This window comes from Delphinus delphis, chromosome 10 (assembly GCF_949987515.2).
Source record: "Delphinus delphis chromosome 10, mDelDel1.2, whole genome shotgun sequence".
Taxonomy (NCBI): domain Eukaryota; kingdom Metazoa; phylum Chordata; class Mammalia; order Artiodactyla; family Delphinidae; genus Delphinus; species Delphinus delphis.
Window position 1 is genome coordinate 36,485,794 of NC_082692.2, and position 16,106 is coordinate 36,501,899.

The window sequence follows — 16,106 nt, forward strand, 5'->3', positions numbered from 1 at the left end:
TTCTCATAACTACTTTACTTAGGAGTATGAGTAAAGTTGTTCCAGGGAACTTACAAGACTTTGATTGTCAGTCTTTGAAGCTAGGTAGACAGATTTCCCCAGGGACCCCAAGTTCGCCTGTTAGGGAGCAAAACCTCAGTCTCACCCAGGGGATTGCTCAACTTCCCCACAGCCCTGGGCTGGCCCCTCAGGCTAAAACTGGGAGAGCCCAGGGAGGCAAGTTTTCCCTCAGGCATCCTGTGGGATTTGATTACAGAGTCTCAATTCTGAAAGCTCAATATTCAGAAGTTAAGACTCACCTTTACCTGTATGTTTCTTCTGAATTCCAGTCTTGCTCCCTTGAGATTCTCAGAGATTCTTTCCTTCTCACACAGTTCAATCCAGGATGCTTTGTGGGAACTAAAACATGTGAGAATTTGGTGTCATCTCCCACCTTTTTCTCTCTGCCTCCAAAATCTGTGGCAGGCAGTTTCTGCCAAAGTGGAACTGTAGGAGCATACTTGCCACAGATCTGATTGGGACATTTTCTGTAAAATGTACAGGATTCCACTTAATGTTTGATTGCCTCACTGCTGATAACTATTAGTAAAATCTCAAATTTTATATTTATTGATACATTTTAAAGGACCGTCATTCAAGATCATAAGACTCAAGTTATCCATTATCTCAGAATCATTCTGACTTAAAGTTTGAACCAGATACATCTGCCAGCTTAAAATGACAAAAATTTTAAAAAGAGAGAGAGAGAGAAGAGCTACTACTTTGTTAAAGGGATGGTTTAAAAAAAACACACAAAAATTTCTGTGCAAACCACTGCTTCTTTTGTGGACCTTTTAAAAAACTCTTCTACATCTTTGTTCTATACTTAACACGAATGAGAAATATTCCCCCAAGGCTGTGGTGACATCTCTGATCTTGAGTCACAAAATTGTTGTGGCCTGAGAAGACCTTTCAACCACTAGTGTGGAACAAAAATAACTCTGTTGATATCAACATCTTTTAGGACATAAGGAAAAATAAGTCCATGTAAAACTCTTATACTACTCATAGAAAAAGATGCCCTTTACATTATAACTTATAAATTTTTTTGAGAAAGGGTTTCCTAAACTTGCAAAACCAATTTCAGTGACTTTTTGTATGTTAGGTATTTTTCCCCATATCAGCTTAAATAACTTGTCGTGATGTAGGGGGCAGATGTAGAGTCTTTCTCTGACAGATTTTGTCCAGAGAAAAGGAAAAAAATTACCCCAATGAGATATTGCCTATTAGTTCAAACACAGAGTTAGCTGTTTGGGCTGTCTTTTTTCTTACATCTGGAAATTCCTTTGTCCTAAATTTAAAGGCCTCACCTGCAGAGTGAATCCCCCTTTGATACACTGCAGTGCTTACCGCTGTTAAACATCTGATGCTTGATTCTTTAAGGTCTTTTGGAATGGAAGATTTTCACAGCTAAAACCCCCAGCGTGAATGCTGGAGTTTGAAAACTACAGATAAGAGAGTAAACCTCTTAAGCAGTTAGTTCTGGAAGGTGCTTTGTGAATTCACTAATCCTGGTGAACATGCCTACTTGGCATCCACTGACCCCACCCCACCTCACCTTTGCCCCTGGGAATAACCACCTCTGATTTCTCACCTCCGTCTTCTATAAAACTGCCATGTTCTCTGAAACATGTTTGGAGCTATAACTTTCTAAAGTTATAAAGTTTGCATACTTTGGGAGAAGGGAAAGCCACTTTTAAAGTTTGGAAAAGTGTTACCTCTTCCTGTCACTGGCTAAATAGAACCCAGCATGATTGTCAACGTCCTTATAATCTCAAGATAGGGTGTGTGATTTGGGCAACGTTGGTGATGTTTAGAATTGGAGCTATAACAGGAATGATGAGAACACGGATTATACTGACTGAAACAGACAAAAATGAAAACAAAGAAAAAAGGAAAAGAGGCTCAGAGGAATGGGTCGCCAGCATTGAAAAGGCAAGGTCTGGTTTCTTCCCATGGGCTTCCCCTGCAGATATGGAGAGATGGTCATGACTGAATCCTTTGGAATTGTGTTAGGAAGCAGCCTTTCCACGGTGCTGGGAACCGGGGCATATTTTGGAAAGGAAAAGTTTAAAGGGTTTTCTTCAGCAATGTAATGTGATATACTATATGATTGAAAAGTGATTTCTTTTTAATTGAAATATAGTTGATTTACAATGTTGTGTTAATTTCTGCTGTACAGCAAAGTGATTCAGTTATACGTATATACATTCTTTTTGTTTGTTTGTTTGTTTGTTTGTTTTGCGGTACGCGGGCCCCTCACTGTTGCGGCCTCTCCTGTTGCGGAGCACAGGCTCCAGACGCACAGGCCCAGCGGCCATGGCTCACAGGCCCAGCCACTCTGTGACATGTGGGATCTTCCTGGACCAGGGCACGAACCCATGTCCCCTGCATCGAAAGGCGGACTCTCAACCACTGCGCCACCAGGGAAGCCCTATACATTCTTTTTTAAATATTCTTTTCCATTATGGTTTATCACAGAATAGTTAATATATTTATTTCCCTGTGTTATGTAGTAGGGCCTTGTTGTTTATCCATTCTATATATAATAGTTTGCATCTGCTAACTCCAAACTCCCACTCCATCCCTCTTCTACCCTCTCTCCCCCTTGGCAACCACAAGTCTCTTCTCTATGTCTGTGAGTCTGTTTCTGTTTCATAAAAGTTCAACTCTGTCATATTTTATATTCCATATATAAGTGATATCATATGGTATTTGTCTTTCTCTTTCTGACTTACTTCACTTAGTATGATAATCTCTAGTTCCATCCATGTTGCCGTAAATGACATTATTTCATTCTTTTTTATGGTTGAGTAGTATTCCATTGTATATATATACATCTTCTTTATGCATTCATCTGTCAATGGACATTTAGGTTGTTTCCATGTCTTGACTATTGTAAATAGTGCTGCTATGAACATAGGGGTGCATGTATCTTTTTAAATTATATTTTTGTCCGGATAAATGCCCAAGAGTGAGATTGCTGGATCATATGGCAACTCTATTTTTAGTCTTTTGAGGAGCCTGCATACTGTTTTCCATAGTGGCTGCACCAAGAAAATTGATTTTTTTTTTAACCTGATAGATAAAACCAGGAATGAATGTAACTTAGTGCCAGTGTTGCAGAATACATTTTTGTAGCTTTTTGATAGTTTCCAAGAAAAATGGGTTTGTGCTCTAATTAGCTATTGTTCATTTACAGCTGTTCAGACATAACAGCTGTGAGTATTTTTCCCTTTAGAGTAAGTTGACAGAAGGTTGGATTGCAGTTGGGTTGGAAGCTTGCCTGGTCAGCAACAAGTTCCTATGTAAGCCTGTGGATAGGCCCCTAGGGTAAGTCCCCCTTTAAAAAAATAGTGTAGGTCTGTAGGGGAATATCTAGATGTGACCTTAAGCTGATAGTCCTAGTTGTCTTTTTGAAGGAAATATTTTGTAACTGAAAATCTTGGCAACAGAGAAGAATCTCCCTGAGACTGTTAAGTACTTGATGGCTGCGTGAACCACTGTGCTATTAGAAAACAATTTGCAATGAAAACAGCCAGGGAAACATTGCATGAAGCCCAACACAAGCACTATTTGTTTGTTTGTTTGTTTTTTTACTTGCTCACTTGTTTATTTCTTTTTTTTAAACATCTTTATGGGAGTATAAGTACTTTATGTTGTTGTGTTAGTTTCTGCTGTATCAAGCACTGTTTTTGAAGATGACAATCCTCTGTTAAGTGCTAAGTGCTATTTCACTTTTAAAAACTGTTTCAAATGGGTTTTTCCCCCTATCTCTCAAAGGTGATCTCTGGAGACAGTTAAATAACATGTCAGTCTTATCTTTAAATATAGCTGGTACAGGTGGCCCTCAGGTCATGTCCTAGTGAAGTAATACTGCCTTTTAAAAAATTTATTACTCCTGAATTAAATTTACAGGCAGGCTGTTGGCCACCCTGGTGCTGTGTAAGAACAGAGGACAGTACAATTGTTTTCAGATCACTTTTTCTGCAGTTCCCCACAGTGTGAGTCATCCCAATATTCATACACTTGCAGAATGTATGCACTTTGTTAACATGCAATTTTTGCATTCAGAAGCAGCAAATTAAATTTGTCTGAGCAGAATTGCTATGTGCACAGAGGGGGAAAAGTAATTTCTGCCCAGGCACTTCCCCTTTGCTCCTAGCACAGGCTATTGTAATAGGTATGTAGCTGAAGGATGGCAAAGGGAAAACCAGAAAGAGACAGATGTGAGATGCTGGGCTTTGGCAATATGGTTTTGTAAACAAAGTGACACAAATTGGGGCAGAAATTCCAGTGGGACAAGGGAGGAAACTGGAAGACTGGAAATACAGCACAAAGCTGAGCTCCATCCAGATGGTGTTTTTAATAAATTTATCAGACACATATGAAAGACGGTAATGAACATTCAAATGGGGCGTGGCCCGGCCCCTATGGGAAGAAAAACAGTATGGCACCTTCTGTGCGTTGCAGTCAGTTAAAATCACTCTCTAATTTTTCCCAGGAAAAAAGACCACAGGATTTATTCAAACCATTGAGTAATTATTATGCAGTCCAACTAGGCAGGCTGAGGTTTGTGTTTCTAGGAAGAATTAATAACAGAATTTTTTCCTGCTGAAATGAAGGAAGTGGTCTATATTAGTAAACCCAATGGTGACATTTAGGACAGACCTCTTCTCTGAGAACTCTTATAGTATGACTATAACCCAATAGCAATACTGTCAGGCATAAAAAAGCTTCCACAGTCTTTACAAGTCATGTTATTATATACATTCCTTCTCTTCCTCCTGTTCTCTCCCAAATGGTTTCCCTATCAGAAAATATTTCAGTCTACCATGAGTGACCAATCTTTCTGTATGTGGGACGAAGTTTTAGGGGAAGAGAAGTTGAGAGAGCTAAGGGTATATGTAGTGCTTATAAAGCAGCTCTTCTGCAGTGGGCATAATTGTTTTCTTTTTAATGTTTAGGTCAAGACCCAGAGATTGATCATACTTCACTTTTTAAGAAAACTTTCCCTTAGAAAGCAGTTTTTTCTGCTTTATTCAGTAACTTTTAGATTTTCTAGCTTTTGGTAAGGAGCTATGTTAAGTGCCACACCTATATATGCATGCTTTTCCAGCTCTGATTCATTCTTTCAGCAAATATTTATTTAATAACTGCTATATGCTAGGCACTCTTTCTTATCAGTTGGGAATACAGCAGTGAAAAAAAGAAACAAAAGTTCCTGCCCTTATGAAACTCACATGCTAAATCTCCAATTGTCAAGTTAGATCAGATTGAAATACTGGTTTGGATATTAAGAATTGGCCCCGTGCTGGAATTATGGTCTCACCTTGGTCATTTACAGAAAGTCTTTATCCACAGGGTTTGTGCCCAGGTCCCTATCCTTCTCTTCTTTCCACCCGTTGGCATCATTTGGTCGTTATATTGTTAATTTCACTCATTGTTTAAAACGTAGGAATGAGAATTAAGAAAAGTGCTGATCTGATTTTCTACCTTATGGAATAAGTACAGTTGCTTATCAAGTTGCTAGTAGAGTTCTAGCAAAAGCAATTTCTTGAAAGGAAATTTGGGAGTTGGTGTAGATTTCACTAATACAGTCTATCTCTGTGTATTATATGTGTCTATGTTTATCTGTGTTGGGCACCCTTTGTAGATCCAGACTTTGACTGAAAAACATTAATGAACGATGATGTCAAGATCAAAGTGGAAACCATGGAACACTATTCTCCAGCACATAGATATAGGATTTTTTGTTAATAAGGCACTGTTTTTGTTTTTGTTTTTGAAATGTTCTTTTTTTTAAAATCCCGACCAGGGATTGAACCAAGACCCACAGCAGTGAAAGTGTGGAGTCCTAACCACTGAACTGCCAGGGAAGTCCCAAGAAGGCAAAGTTCTTTAATGTAGCATATGTTAGACTACCTTAAGATTCCAGAGGGTCAGAGGGTGATATTACTAGGGCAGTTTTGCTTAGAGAAAATGTTGGAGACCGAAAGAATCTTCTTTAATAAATATTTCTAAATATGTCTTTAGAAAAGGAATTCTGAGTGCTTATCCCAGCCTTTTTTCCCAAAGAGCTTTAAACCATATCACTAATGATTTTATGATCGTCTCTGATGCTGCTGCATTAATTGACTAGTTAAAATCAGATCATCTAGGGATAAAATTGTGAAGCAGTAAGGTAGCTTAGGAGGAAATTGATAAACTCAGGGAGAGTCAACAAGGACAACCGTCTAGACCTAGTGGATACTACAGAGCACATCAGCATTGTAAAGAATCCTAAAAGGTTTATCCTTTCAAACCCTCTGAAATTACTTGCCATATTTCTGGTTTTCATAAAAACAGTATTAACATTTGTGGAATTTAAAAAATAACCAATATTCCATTTGTGGAAAAGAACATAAAGAACATATATGTAAAGTTTGGAGAGCAGGAACACTCACATGCTCACCACCCATCTTGAGAAATAGAACACTACCAAATCTTTTTTTTTTTTCATCTTTATTGGAGTATAATTGCTTTACAATGGTGTGTTAGTTTCTGCTTTATAAAAAAGTGAATCAGTTATACATATACATATGTTCCCATATCACTACCAAGTCTTTAAAGCCCTTTGTGTGTTCCCCCCACAGCACATCCCTGCTATCTTCCTATCCGGAGGTCACCATTCATCTGAATTTGTGTTTACTACTCCCTAGCTCTCCTTTCTAATCTCACCACATAGGTGAGATTCACTAGGTTTCTATCACTGAACAATAGAAGTGGAATTGTACGCTTTGTATTTTTCTGACTTGTTCTTAACCAACTTTCTTTGTAAGATTGACCCTTGCTAATACACATAGCTTCAGTTCACTTATTTTCAATACTGGGTAGTTTTTGTTTGACAGTGAAATTTTAAAACTCAGTGGACAGGTTAAACAGTAGATGAGACACACCTGGAGAGAAGCAGTGAACACAAACAATAAAGAAATTACCCAGAATGCTTCAAAAAGAGGTAAAGAGGAAAAAAATGAAAGGAAGGTTAAGAAGTAGAGAGGATAGAATGAGAAGTTCCAACAGAGGTCTAATGGGAATTCTAGAAGAAAAAAAAACAGAAAATGAGGGAGAATCAATACTCACAGAAATAATGGTTAAAATGTTCCAGACTTGATAAAAGCCATAAGTGCTTATATTCAGTCCTGAGCAGGATAAATTTAGTCTGCATCTAGGTACAACATAGTAAAATTGCAAAACACTAAAACCAAAAAGAAATCCTTAAAATTAACTGTGGAGAAAAAAACAAATTGCAGCAGTTAGAGGGATAGCAGACATAACAGTAGAAGCTAGAAGACTATGGAATAATATCTTAAAAGTGCTGAGGAAAAACAGCTTTTCACTTAGAGTTCTATACCCAATTAAACTATTTTTCAAGAGTGGTGGCAAAATATACTTTCAAGTAAAGACTTTGCTGAATGGATGTGTCTTAGAAGGAAGTTGAACCAAGAAGAAAGGAGGATATAAAAAAAGTAAAGGTGAATAAATTGGTGAATGTGAATAAATAAGTTTTGGCTGTATGAGATAATAATAATGATGACTGATTTTGAGAGTCTAAAACAAGGTAGAAGTAAAATGTTAGGTAAGAATAGCAAGCCAAGAGGCAAGATGATTTGTATGAAAAAGTGTTAAGATCTTTTATATTGTTCAGGAGAAGGGAATATGTGATTTTTAATTTTAGGCATTGTTAAGTCTGGTATGCATATATAGAATTTAGTAAAAGAATAGAAATAGAACATATAACTTCCCAATCAAATCAGTAGGGATAGCTGGTGGGGAAAATAAAGGAAATTCAATCCGTTAGAAAATAGAAACAGAGTAGACAGAGAGGCGGGGGAAGCAGCAGAGAAAAAAAAAACTTGTAAGTAGAAATAAAAGTGAGTTAATGGGACTTCCCTGGTGGCGCAGAAGCTGGGAGTCAGCCTGCCAATGCAGGGGACCCAGGTTCGAGCCCTGGTCCGGGAGGATCCCGCGTGCTGTGGAGCAACTGGGCCCATGCGCCACAGCTGCCTGGCCTGCTCTCTGGGGCCCACAAGCCACAACTACTGAGCCCGGGCACCACAACTGCTGAGGTCCATGCACCTGAAGCCCATGCTCTGCAGAAGGAGAGGCCACTGCAGTGGAAGGCCCACACACCGCCATGAGGAGTGGCCCTCTATCGCAGCCTCTGGAGGGGACCTGTGTGCAGCAACAAAGACTCAACACAGCCTAAAATAAATAATTTTTTTTTCAAAAAGTGAATTAGTATACATCAGTAATAACAATTAATATAAGTCATGTAAATCTGCCAGTTAAAAGACAAAGGACACTGAATTTTTCAAAAATCTAGTTATATGTTATCACAAGAGACCAGAAAAATAGAAGAGTGATGCTAAGGAAACAGTAGCCAAAATAAAGGCACTATATTTATTTGACATCAGAACATGTAGATTTTAGGGCAAAGGATTATTAGAGATAAAAAATTACACTACATAATGATGAAAGGTTCAATCTACCAGTTAGATATAATTCTAAAATAATATACACGAAATGATGTGTTCTCAAAATACATAAAGCAAAAATTGACAGAATTACAAGGAGAAATTGACAGATCTACAGTCATAGTGGGAAATTTAAACAAACCTCTCCCATTAATTAATAAACATGTAAGTGATTTGAACAGCTCAGTAAGTTTGATATAGTAGATATATATAGAACCATACACCTCCCAAATTAGAGAATACACATTCTCTTCAGGCACATGTAAAATATTTATAAGAACCATGAACTAGACCACAGAAAAGCAAATCTCATCAAATTCTACAAAGTCGGTATCATACAGACCACACCTTTTTATCCACATTACAGTGTAATTAAAAATCAGTAACAAAAACTTGAAAAGTTAAAAAACATTCTTATGAATAATTTGTGAAGCAAACAAAAATCTTAATGGAAATTAGAAAAAACTTAGATGCAATCAACTTTTAAAACACTTTATGTCAGAAAACCCAGATGGAGGAACATTCTACACCATAGTTGACTCTAATACTCTTCAAAACACTGTATATTAAAACTTAAGGGTAAAGATAAAGCAGGACTTAGAGGTAAAATATTAGCTTTAAATGCATTTATTAGAAAAAAAGAAAAGTTAATGTTTTGCTCATTATTTGCTTCAGATATTTAGAAAAAAATAGAATAAATCCAAAGGAATAGAAAGAAGAAATAGTGAAATAGTGAAGTAGGAAATAAAGAAATAAATAAAGAAAATAATCAGCAAAATTGAAAATTGTTTTTTTGAAAACACTAATGTAGTAGACAAACATGTATAGGACTGACAAAAAAAGGAAGAAAAGGTACAAATAAAAATATTTGGGGGCTTCCCTGGTGGCGCAGTGGTTGAGAGTCTGCCTGCTGATGCAGGGGATATGGGTTTGTGCCCCAGTCCAGGAAGATCCCACATGCTGCGGAGTGGCTGGGCCCGTGAGCCATGGCCGCTGAGCCTGCGTGTCCGGAGCCTGTGCTCCACAACGGGAGAGGCCACAACAGTGACAGGCCCGCATACCACACACAAAAGAATTATATGTATGTGTGTGTGTGTGTATATATATATATATATATATATATATATTTGGAATGATAATGAGACCATACTGTGAAAATTTTTATGCTAGTATATTAGGATTTTTTTTTTTGTCCCACATCAAGGCTTACTGCTTTCTTTTTCTTTTTCATTTTCTTTTTTAACATCTTTATTGGAGTATAATTGCTTTACAATGGTATGTTAGTTTCTGCTTTATAACAAAGTGAATCAGCTATACATATACATATATCCCCATATCTCCTCCCACTTGAGTCTCCCTCCCACCCTCCTTATCCCACCCCTCTAGATGGTCACAAAGCACTGAACTGAACTCCCTGTGCTATGCAGCTGCTTCCCACAAGCTATCTGTTTTACTTTTGGTAGTATATATAAGTCCATGCCACTCTATCACTTCGTCCCAGCTTACCCTTCCCTCTCCCCGTGTCCTCAGATACATTCTCTACGTCTGCGTCTTTATTCCCGTCCTGCCCCTAGATTCTTCAGAACAATTTTTTTTTTTTTTAGATTCCATATATGTGTTAGCATACGGTATTTGTTTTTCTCTTTCTGACTTACTTCACTCTGTATGACAGACTCTAGGTCCATCCACCTCACCCCAAATAACTCAATTTCGTTTCTTTTTAAGGCTGAGTAATATTCCATTGTATATATGTGCCACATCTTCTTTATCCATTCATCTGTTGATGGGCACTTAGGTTGCTTCCATGTCCTGGTTATTGTAAAAAGAGCTGCAATGAACACTGTGATACATGACTCTTTTTGAATTATGGTTTTCTCAGGGTATATGCTCAGTAGTGGGATTGCTGGGTGGTATGGTAGTTCTATTTTTAGTTTTGTAAGGAACCTCCATACTGTTCTCCATAGTGGCTGTATCAATTTATATTCCCACCAACAGTGCAAGAGGGTTCCCTTTTCTCCACACCCTCTCCAGCATTTATTGTTTCTAGATTTTTTGATGATGGCCATTCTGACTGGTGTGAGGTGATACCTCATTGTAGTTTTGATTTGCATTTCTCTAATGATTAGTGATGTTGAGCATCCTTTCATGTGTCTGTTGGCAATCTGTATATCTTCTTTGGAGAAATGTCTTCTGCCCATTTTTGGATTGAGTTGTTTGTTTTTTTTGATATTGAGCTGCATGAGCTGCTTGTGAATTTTGGAGATTGATCCTTTGTCAGTTGCTTCATTTGCAAATATTTTCTCCCATTCTGAGGGTTGTCTTTTCATCTTGTTTGTGTTTTCCTTTGCTGTGCAAAAGGTTTTAAGTTCCATTAGGTCCCATTTGTTTGTTTTTGTTTTTATTTCCATTTCTCTAGGAGGTGGGTCAAAAAGGATCTTACTGTGATTTATGGCATAGAGTGTTCTCCCTATGTTTTCCTCTAAGTGTTTGATAGTGTCTGGCCTTACATTAGGTCTTTAATCCATTTTGAGTTTATTTTTGTGTATGGTGTTAGAGAGCATTCTAATTTCTTTCTTTTACATGTAAATGTCCAGTTTTCCCAGCACCACTTACTGAAGAGGCTGTCTTTTCTCCATTGTATATTCTTGCCTCGTTTATCAAAAATAAGGAGACGATATGTCCGTGGGTTTATCTCTGGGCTTTCTATCCTCTTCCATTGATCTATATTTCTATTTTTGTGCCAGTACCATACTGTCTTGATTACTGTAGCTTTGTAGTATAGTCTGAAGTCTGGGAGCCTGATTCCTCCAGCTCCGTTTTTCGTTCTCAAGATTGCTTTGGCTATTCGGGGTCTTTTGTGTTTCCATACAAATTGTGCAATTTTTTGTTCTAATTCTGTGAAAAATGCCATTGGTAGTTTGATAGGGATCGCCTTGAATCCGTAGATTGCTTTGGGTAGTATAGTCATTTTCACAATGTTGATTCTTCCAATCCAAGAACATGGTATATCTCTCCATCTGTTTGTATCATCTTTAATTTCTTTCATCAGTGTCTTATAATTTTCTGCATATGGGTCTTTTGTCTCCTCAGGTAAGTTTATTCCTAGGTATTTTATTCTTTTTTGTTACAATGGTAAATGGGAGTGTTTCCTTAATTTCCCTTTCAGATTTTTCATCATTAGTGTATAGGAATGCAAGAGATTTCTGTGCATTAATTTTATATCCTGCTACTTTACCAGATTCATTGATTAGCTCTAGTAGTTTTCTGGTAGCGTCTTTAGGATTCTCTATGTATAGTGTCATGTCATCTGCAGACAGTGACAGCTTTACTTCTTCTTTTCCGATTTGGATTCTTTTTATTTCTTTTTCTTCTCTGATTGCTGTGTCTAAAACTTCCAAAACTATGTTGAATAATAGTGGGAGAGTGGGCAACCTTGTCTTGTTCCTGTTCTTAGTGGAAATGGTTTCAGTTTTTCACATTGAGGACAGTGTTGGCTGTGAGTTTGTCGTATATGACCTTTATTATGTTGAGGTAAGTTCCCTCTATGCCTATTTTCTGGAGGCTTTTTATCATAAATGGGTGTTGAATTTTGTCAAAAGCTTTTTCTGCATCTATTGAGATGATCATATGGTTTTTCTCCTTCAATTTGTTAATATGGTGTATCACAGTGATTGATTTGCGTATATTGAAGAATCCTTTATGCTAGTATATTTGAAAACTTAAACAAAACACAAAATTCTCCTGAAAGGGCCAGGAATATCTAAGGTAATTTTGAAGAAAAACAGAGAAGAAGGCGAAGGAGAGGGAAGACAGGTGTTCAGTTTGTCAAATTTTATGATACTGTAAAATTATAGTAATTAAAACAATATGGTAAAGGCACAAGGCTAGGCAAATTAAGGAAACAGAGTACAGATCTTAAAAAGAGATTTAGATATGTATGAAAACTTTATACGTGACTAAAGTAACATAAATTAGTGGAGGAAAGCGATGAACTGTTCATTAAATGGTGCTGGGGAAATTAGCTAACCTTATGAATAAAAGGTGAAAGTAGATCTGTATTTAATAGCATACCAAAAATAAATCCTAAATAGATTAAAGAACCAAACGTGAAAAGCAAAGTTTGAGAACTTTTAGAAGAAAATATAGGGAGATATCTTTATAAATTTGGGGTTGGAAAGAATTTATATACAAGAAAGGGAAAACACAAATCATATAGGAAAAGATTAAATATTTCAACTCAACATTAACCAAGAAAGGACTGACATCCTGCCAATGAGGTAACTCATAGCCACAAGTGTAATTCCACTTCCGTATGTGTGTGTGTGTGTGTGTGTGTGTGTGTGTGTGTATAAATATATACATATATATGTCTTACATATTCCTTGAAGAAACTCTTACCTATGTACACAAGAAGACACGTTTGTAATCACAAAGAAAACAATGGTAACAATCTAAATGTCCCTTTGGTATATTTATACATTGAAATATTTTATATACTTTACACAAATGAACTAGATTTATCTGGCTATTGAACGTTCCTTCATCCTGGTTTAATGTTTATTGTAGACGTTAATGTTGTTGACCATATATTCCCCTTCTTCTCCTGGGCACACAAGTTAGGCCTCTCCTAACCCCTTTGAAGTTAGGTAAGGCCCTGTGACTTGCCTTAGTGAACAAAATGTGAGCAAAGTGATGTGTGTTGCTTTGGGGGAGGAGTTTTAAGAGCCAGTGCCCAGTTCACTCCCTTCTCACTGCCGCTGTGATCGAAGAAGCATATATCAATCAATACAAAGCTTCCGTCACTAGGTTCCCTGCATGATGCAATGCTCAGAGTCACCTTGCTGATCATCGTTGAATGCATAGTGTGGGTGAAAAATAAATGTGTGCTATTTAAGCACCCGGGAGAATGGAGGCTGTCTCTTACTGCAGCTTAAGCTACCTACAGTGTGATTTTATGTCTCAGCTCAGTTTATTGTGTATCTTGTGCCACTTCCTTTAGTTCTCTCTTCCAAATCACAGAACACTTCCCCTTTTCCATGAGATGGAGGTACCATGACTTAGCCTCTAAATATAGTCCTTTATCTCTTCTCCTTTCAAAGTCAGAGGGGGGCTTTTCTGTAAGCCCCTTCTCTGCCAGTACACTGCTCTCACAGGTTACTTTACCAGAGATTCTGCTTATTGCTTTAGAGTTAAGCTTCATAGTCAAGGGATTCATGGCCAGAAAATCAGTCTCTCTCCCTTCCTCCTTCCCTTCCTCTCTTCTTTATCTGTGGATGGCTGTCCTTATCTACAGAGAGCAAAGCAAGCAGTGAAGGTATATGAGATGAGGGAGCAAGCAAGTAGTGAAGGTAGATGAGGGCTCGAGTACAGGCATGCCCACCTTTGAAAAGTTAATGCATTGCTTAGAAGATACATGGAAGATTATTTACTCTGCATCATTATAAAGTTAGAAATGTTTTGGCATGATAGTAGTACTGCTCACCCTCTCTCTTTGCATAGAGTATAATATTATACTGAAAAGTATAGTATATATCTAATAAGAAATTGTCTTTTTTTCAAGCCATTTTAAAATTTTGTAAAGTAAGCTACACATCTTGAATGTAAGTAGCTAAGGTTAATTGTAGATTTAGGTTAAATAATTTAAATTTCTGAAGAAAATCGCAGCACTAGTAAATGCACAAAAAAGGTCCCAGTGGACTTAAAAGGCTCTCACCTTTTATCATTCTCTTCTCAGCGTTTAGAGAATCTACATCATTTTTGGACAGCTATATCATTTTGTGGATACCCTAGACTTTTGTAAATGAACAGGTGGATGTGGACTTGAAGTATATAGAGAGACACAGAATCAAAACAGAGCTGGTGTTTCAGAATGCAGCAGTTCATGAACAAAGAGATGAGCGTATGTGTTGAATTGCTCAGAATAGTAAACAGACAAAAAAGGGAAATGAATCATGGCCGAGGGCAACTGTATATTCTGCAAAGGGATTGGTACCATGTCCTGGATTGTTTTCCTGCTTTATGAATTTTAAAATACTGAATCTATATATGTCATGCTTCTTTAAACAAATGTACTACATTTATTAAGTGTAATAAATATATACAGTTTAGAGAATACTAATAAAACAAGTGCCTATGTACCTATCGCCTCACGAGAATAGAAGAAAACCAGTAGTTTTGAAGCCCCTCCAGGATTTCATCTTGGAAATGAAATCAATTAATGTTTGGACACATTGGTAGGTGTCCTTCCAAGATTTCATCTCCTTCTTTCTCATACAAATGATCATGAATTTTGTGTAATAATTCCCTGGATTTCCTTTTTAGTTTTACATTTATATATGTATCCCTAAACAAATTATATTTTTAGTTTTGCCTTTTTAAAAAGCTTTGTATAAATGAACTCATGCACTGTGTTTTTCTGTGCCTTGCTTTTCTCACTCAACATTGTTTTCTGATTAATCAATTTGGATATAGCTGTAGTTAATTAATCTCAACTACTGTGTGGTTTCCCACTGTAGTAATATTTCACAATGTATTTATCCGTTCTATATTTTATGGGGTATCATGTTTCTTTGTAATAAAATTCTTTAGGGTTAATTGCTACATGTGGTTTGGTTTGTTCCAGCCTCAGGTTCATCTTTTTTGAAAGCTATTTGGCATGGAAATGTGTTCATATCTTGAGATAATCAAGATGCTCTAATTTCTATTTTATTATTGATAGTAATTAATTAATTTTGTTCATAGCACACTGGTGGGATATATTTGGCTTCTTTATCTTGATGCTGAATCTTGTGTTGGATTCACAGTTCCCATGGAGAACGTTGCAACAATTGCTGATTGTGCCAGCGTGATTGAAGGAGTCAGTCGGAGCCGAAATGCCTTGCTGAATGGGGACACTAAGAACTATGATTGGGATTCTGGCTATACATGTCATCAGCTAGGAAGTGGTGCAATTGTGGTTCAACTGGCACAGCCATACATGATTGGGTCAATACGGTAAGAAGATTCCCTTTCATTTATTACTTTTAAAATGGAAGACACGTGCAAATTGTGTTTTGGTACATTGACGATCCCAGTAACTTCAGTGAAGATACTCTTCTGTTCTTTGCTCTAAATATGGAGAGGAGGAGATGGAAAAGGAGGGACAAAGATATACAAGGTGCTTGTTTGGATTTTCTGGTGGGGAGATGCACCAAAGTTAGACTTGTGGAGGGACTAGTTTAGATTTGTGGAGGGCGAGGACTAGGGCCTCTCCCTGGATACAGCACAAGTCTCAGTTTGTATTGGTTAGGAACTTACAGGATATCAAAATCATTTTCAACTCGAATAAATGACTTTATATATGAACCAAACAGATCTGAATATGAAACCTGGTTCTAAAAGATCTTTTTACTAATCTTCACGTCTGGGTTTTTGGTTGTTTTCGTTTTGTTTTGTTTTGTTTCGCTTTGTTTTAAGAAGGGAACTTTAACCCACTATTGCTTGATTTGTAGGATCATATAATTTTAAAATGTGACACTGGTGACATCTCCCAGAGGATATACTTTAGTTCAA

The 16,106-nt window shown here is 37.2% G+C and overlaps 1 protein-coding gene across 1 annotated transcript in view; it reads left to right on the forward strand.

Annotated features, from left to right (window-relative positions):
* BTBD9 (BTB domain containing 9) overlaps nucleotides 1–16,106 on the forward strand; it is a 412,761-nt gene that overhangs the window by 291,664 nt on the left and 104,991 nt on the right. Inside the window, exon 8 of the mRNA XM_060021889.1 lies at nucleotides 15,359–15,548. Coding sequence (XP_059877872.1) covers nucleotides 15,359–15,548 — 190 coding nt within the window. The remainder of the gene's footprint in view (nucleotides 1–15,358; nucleotides 15,549–16,106) is intronic.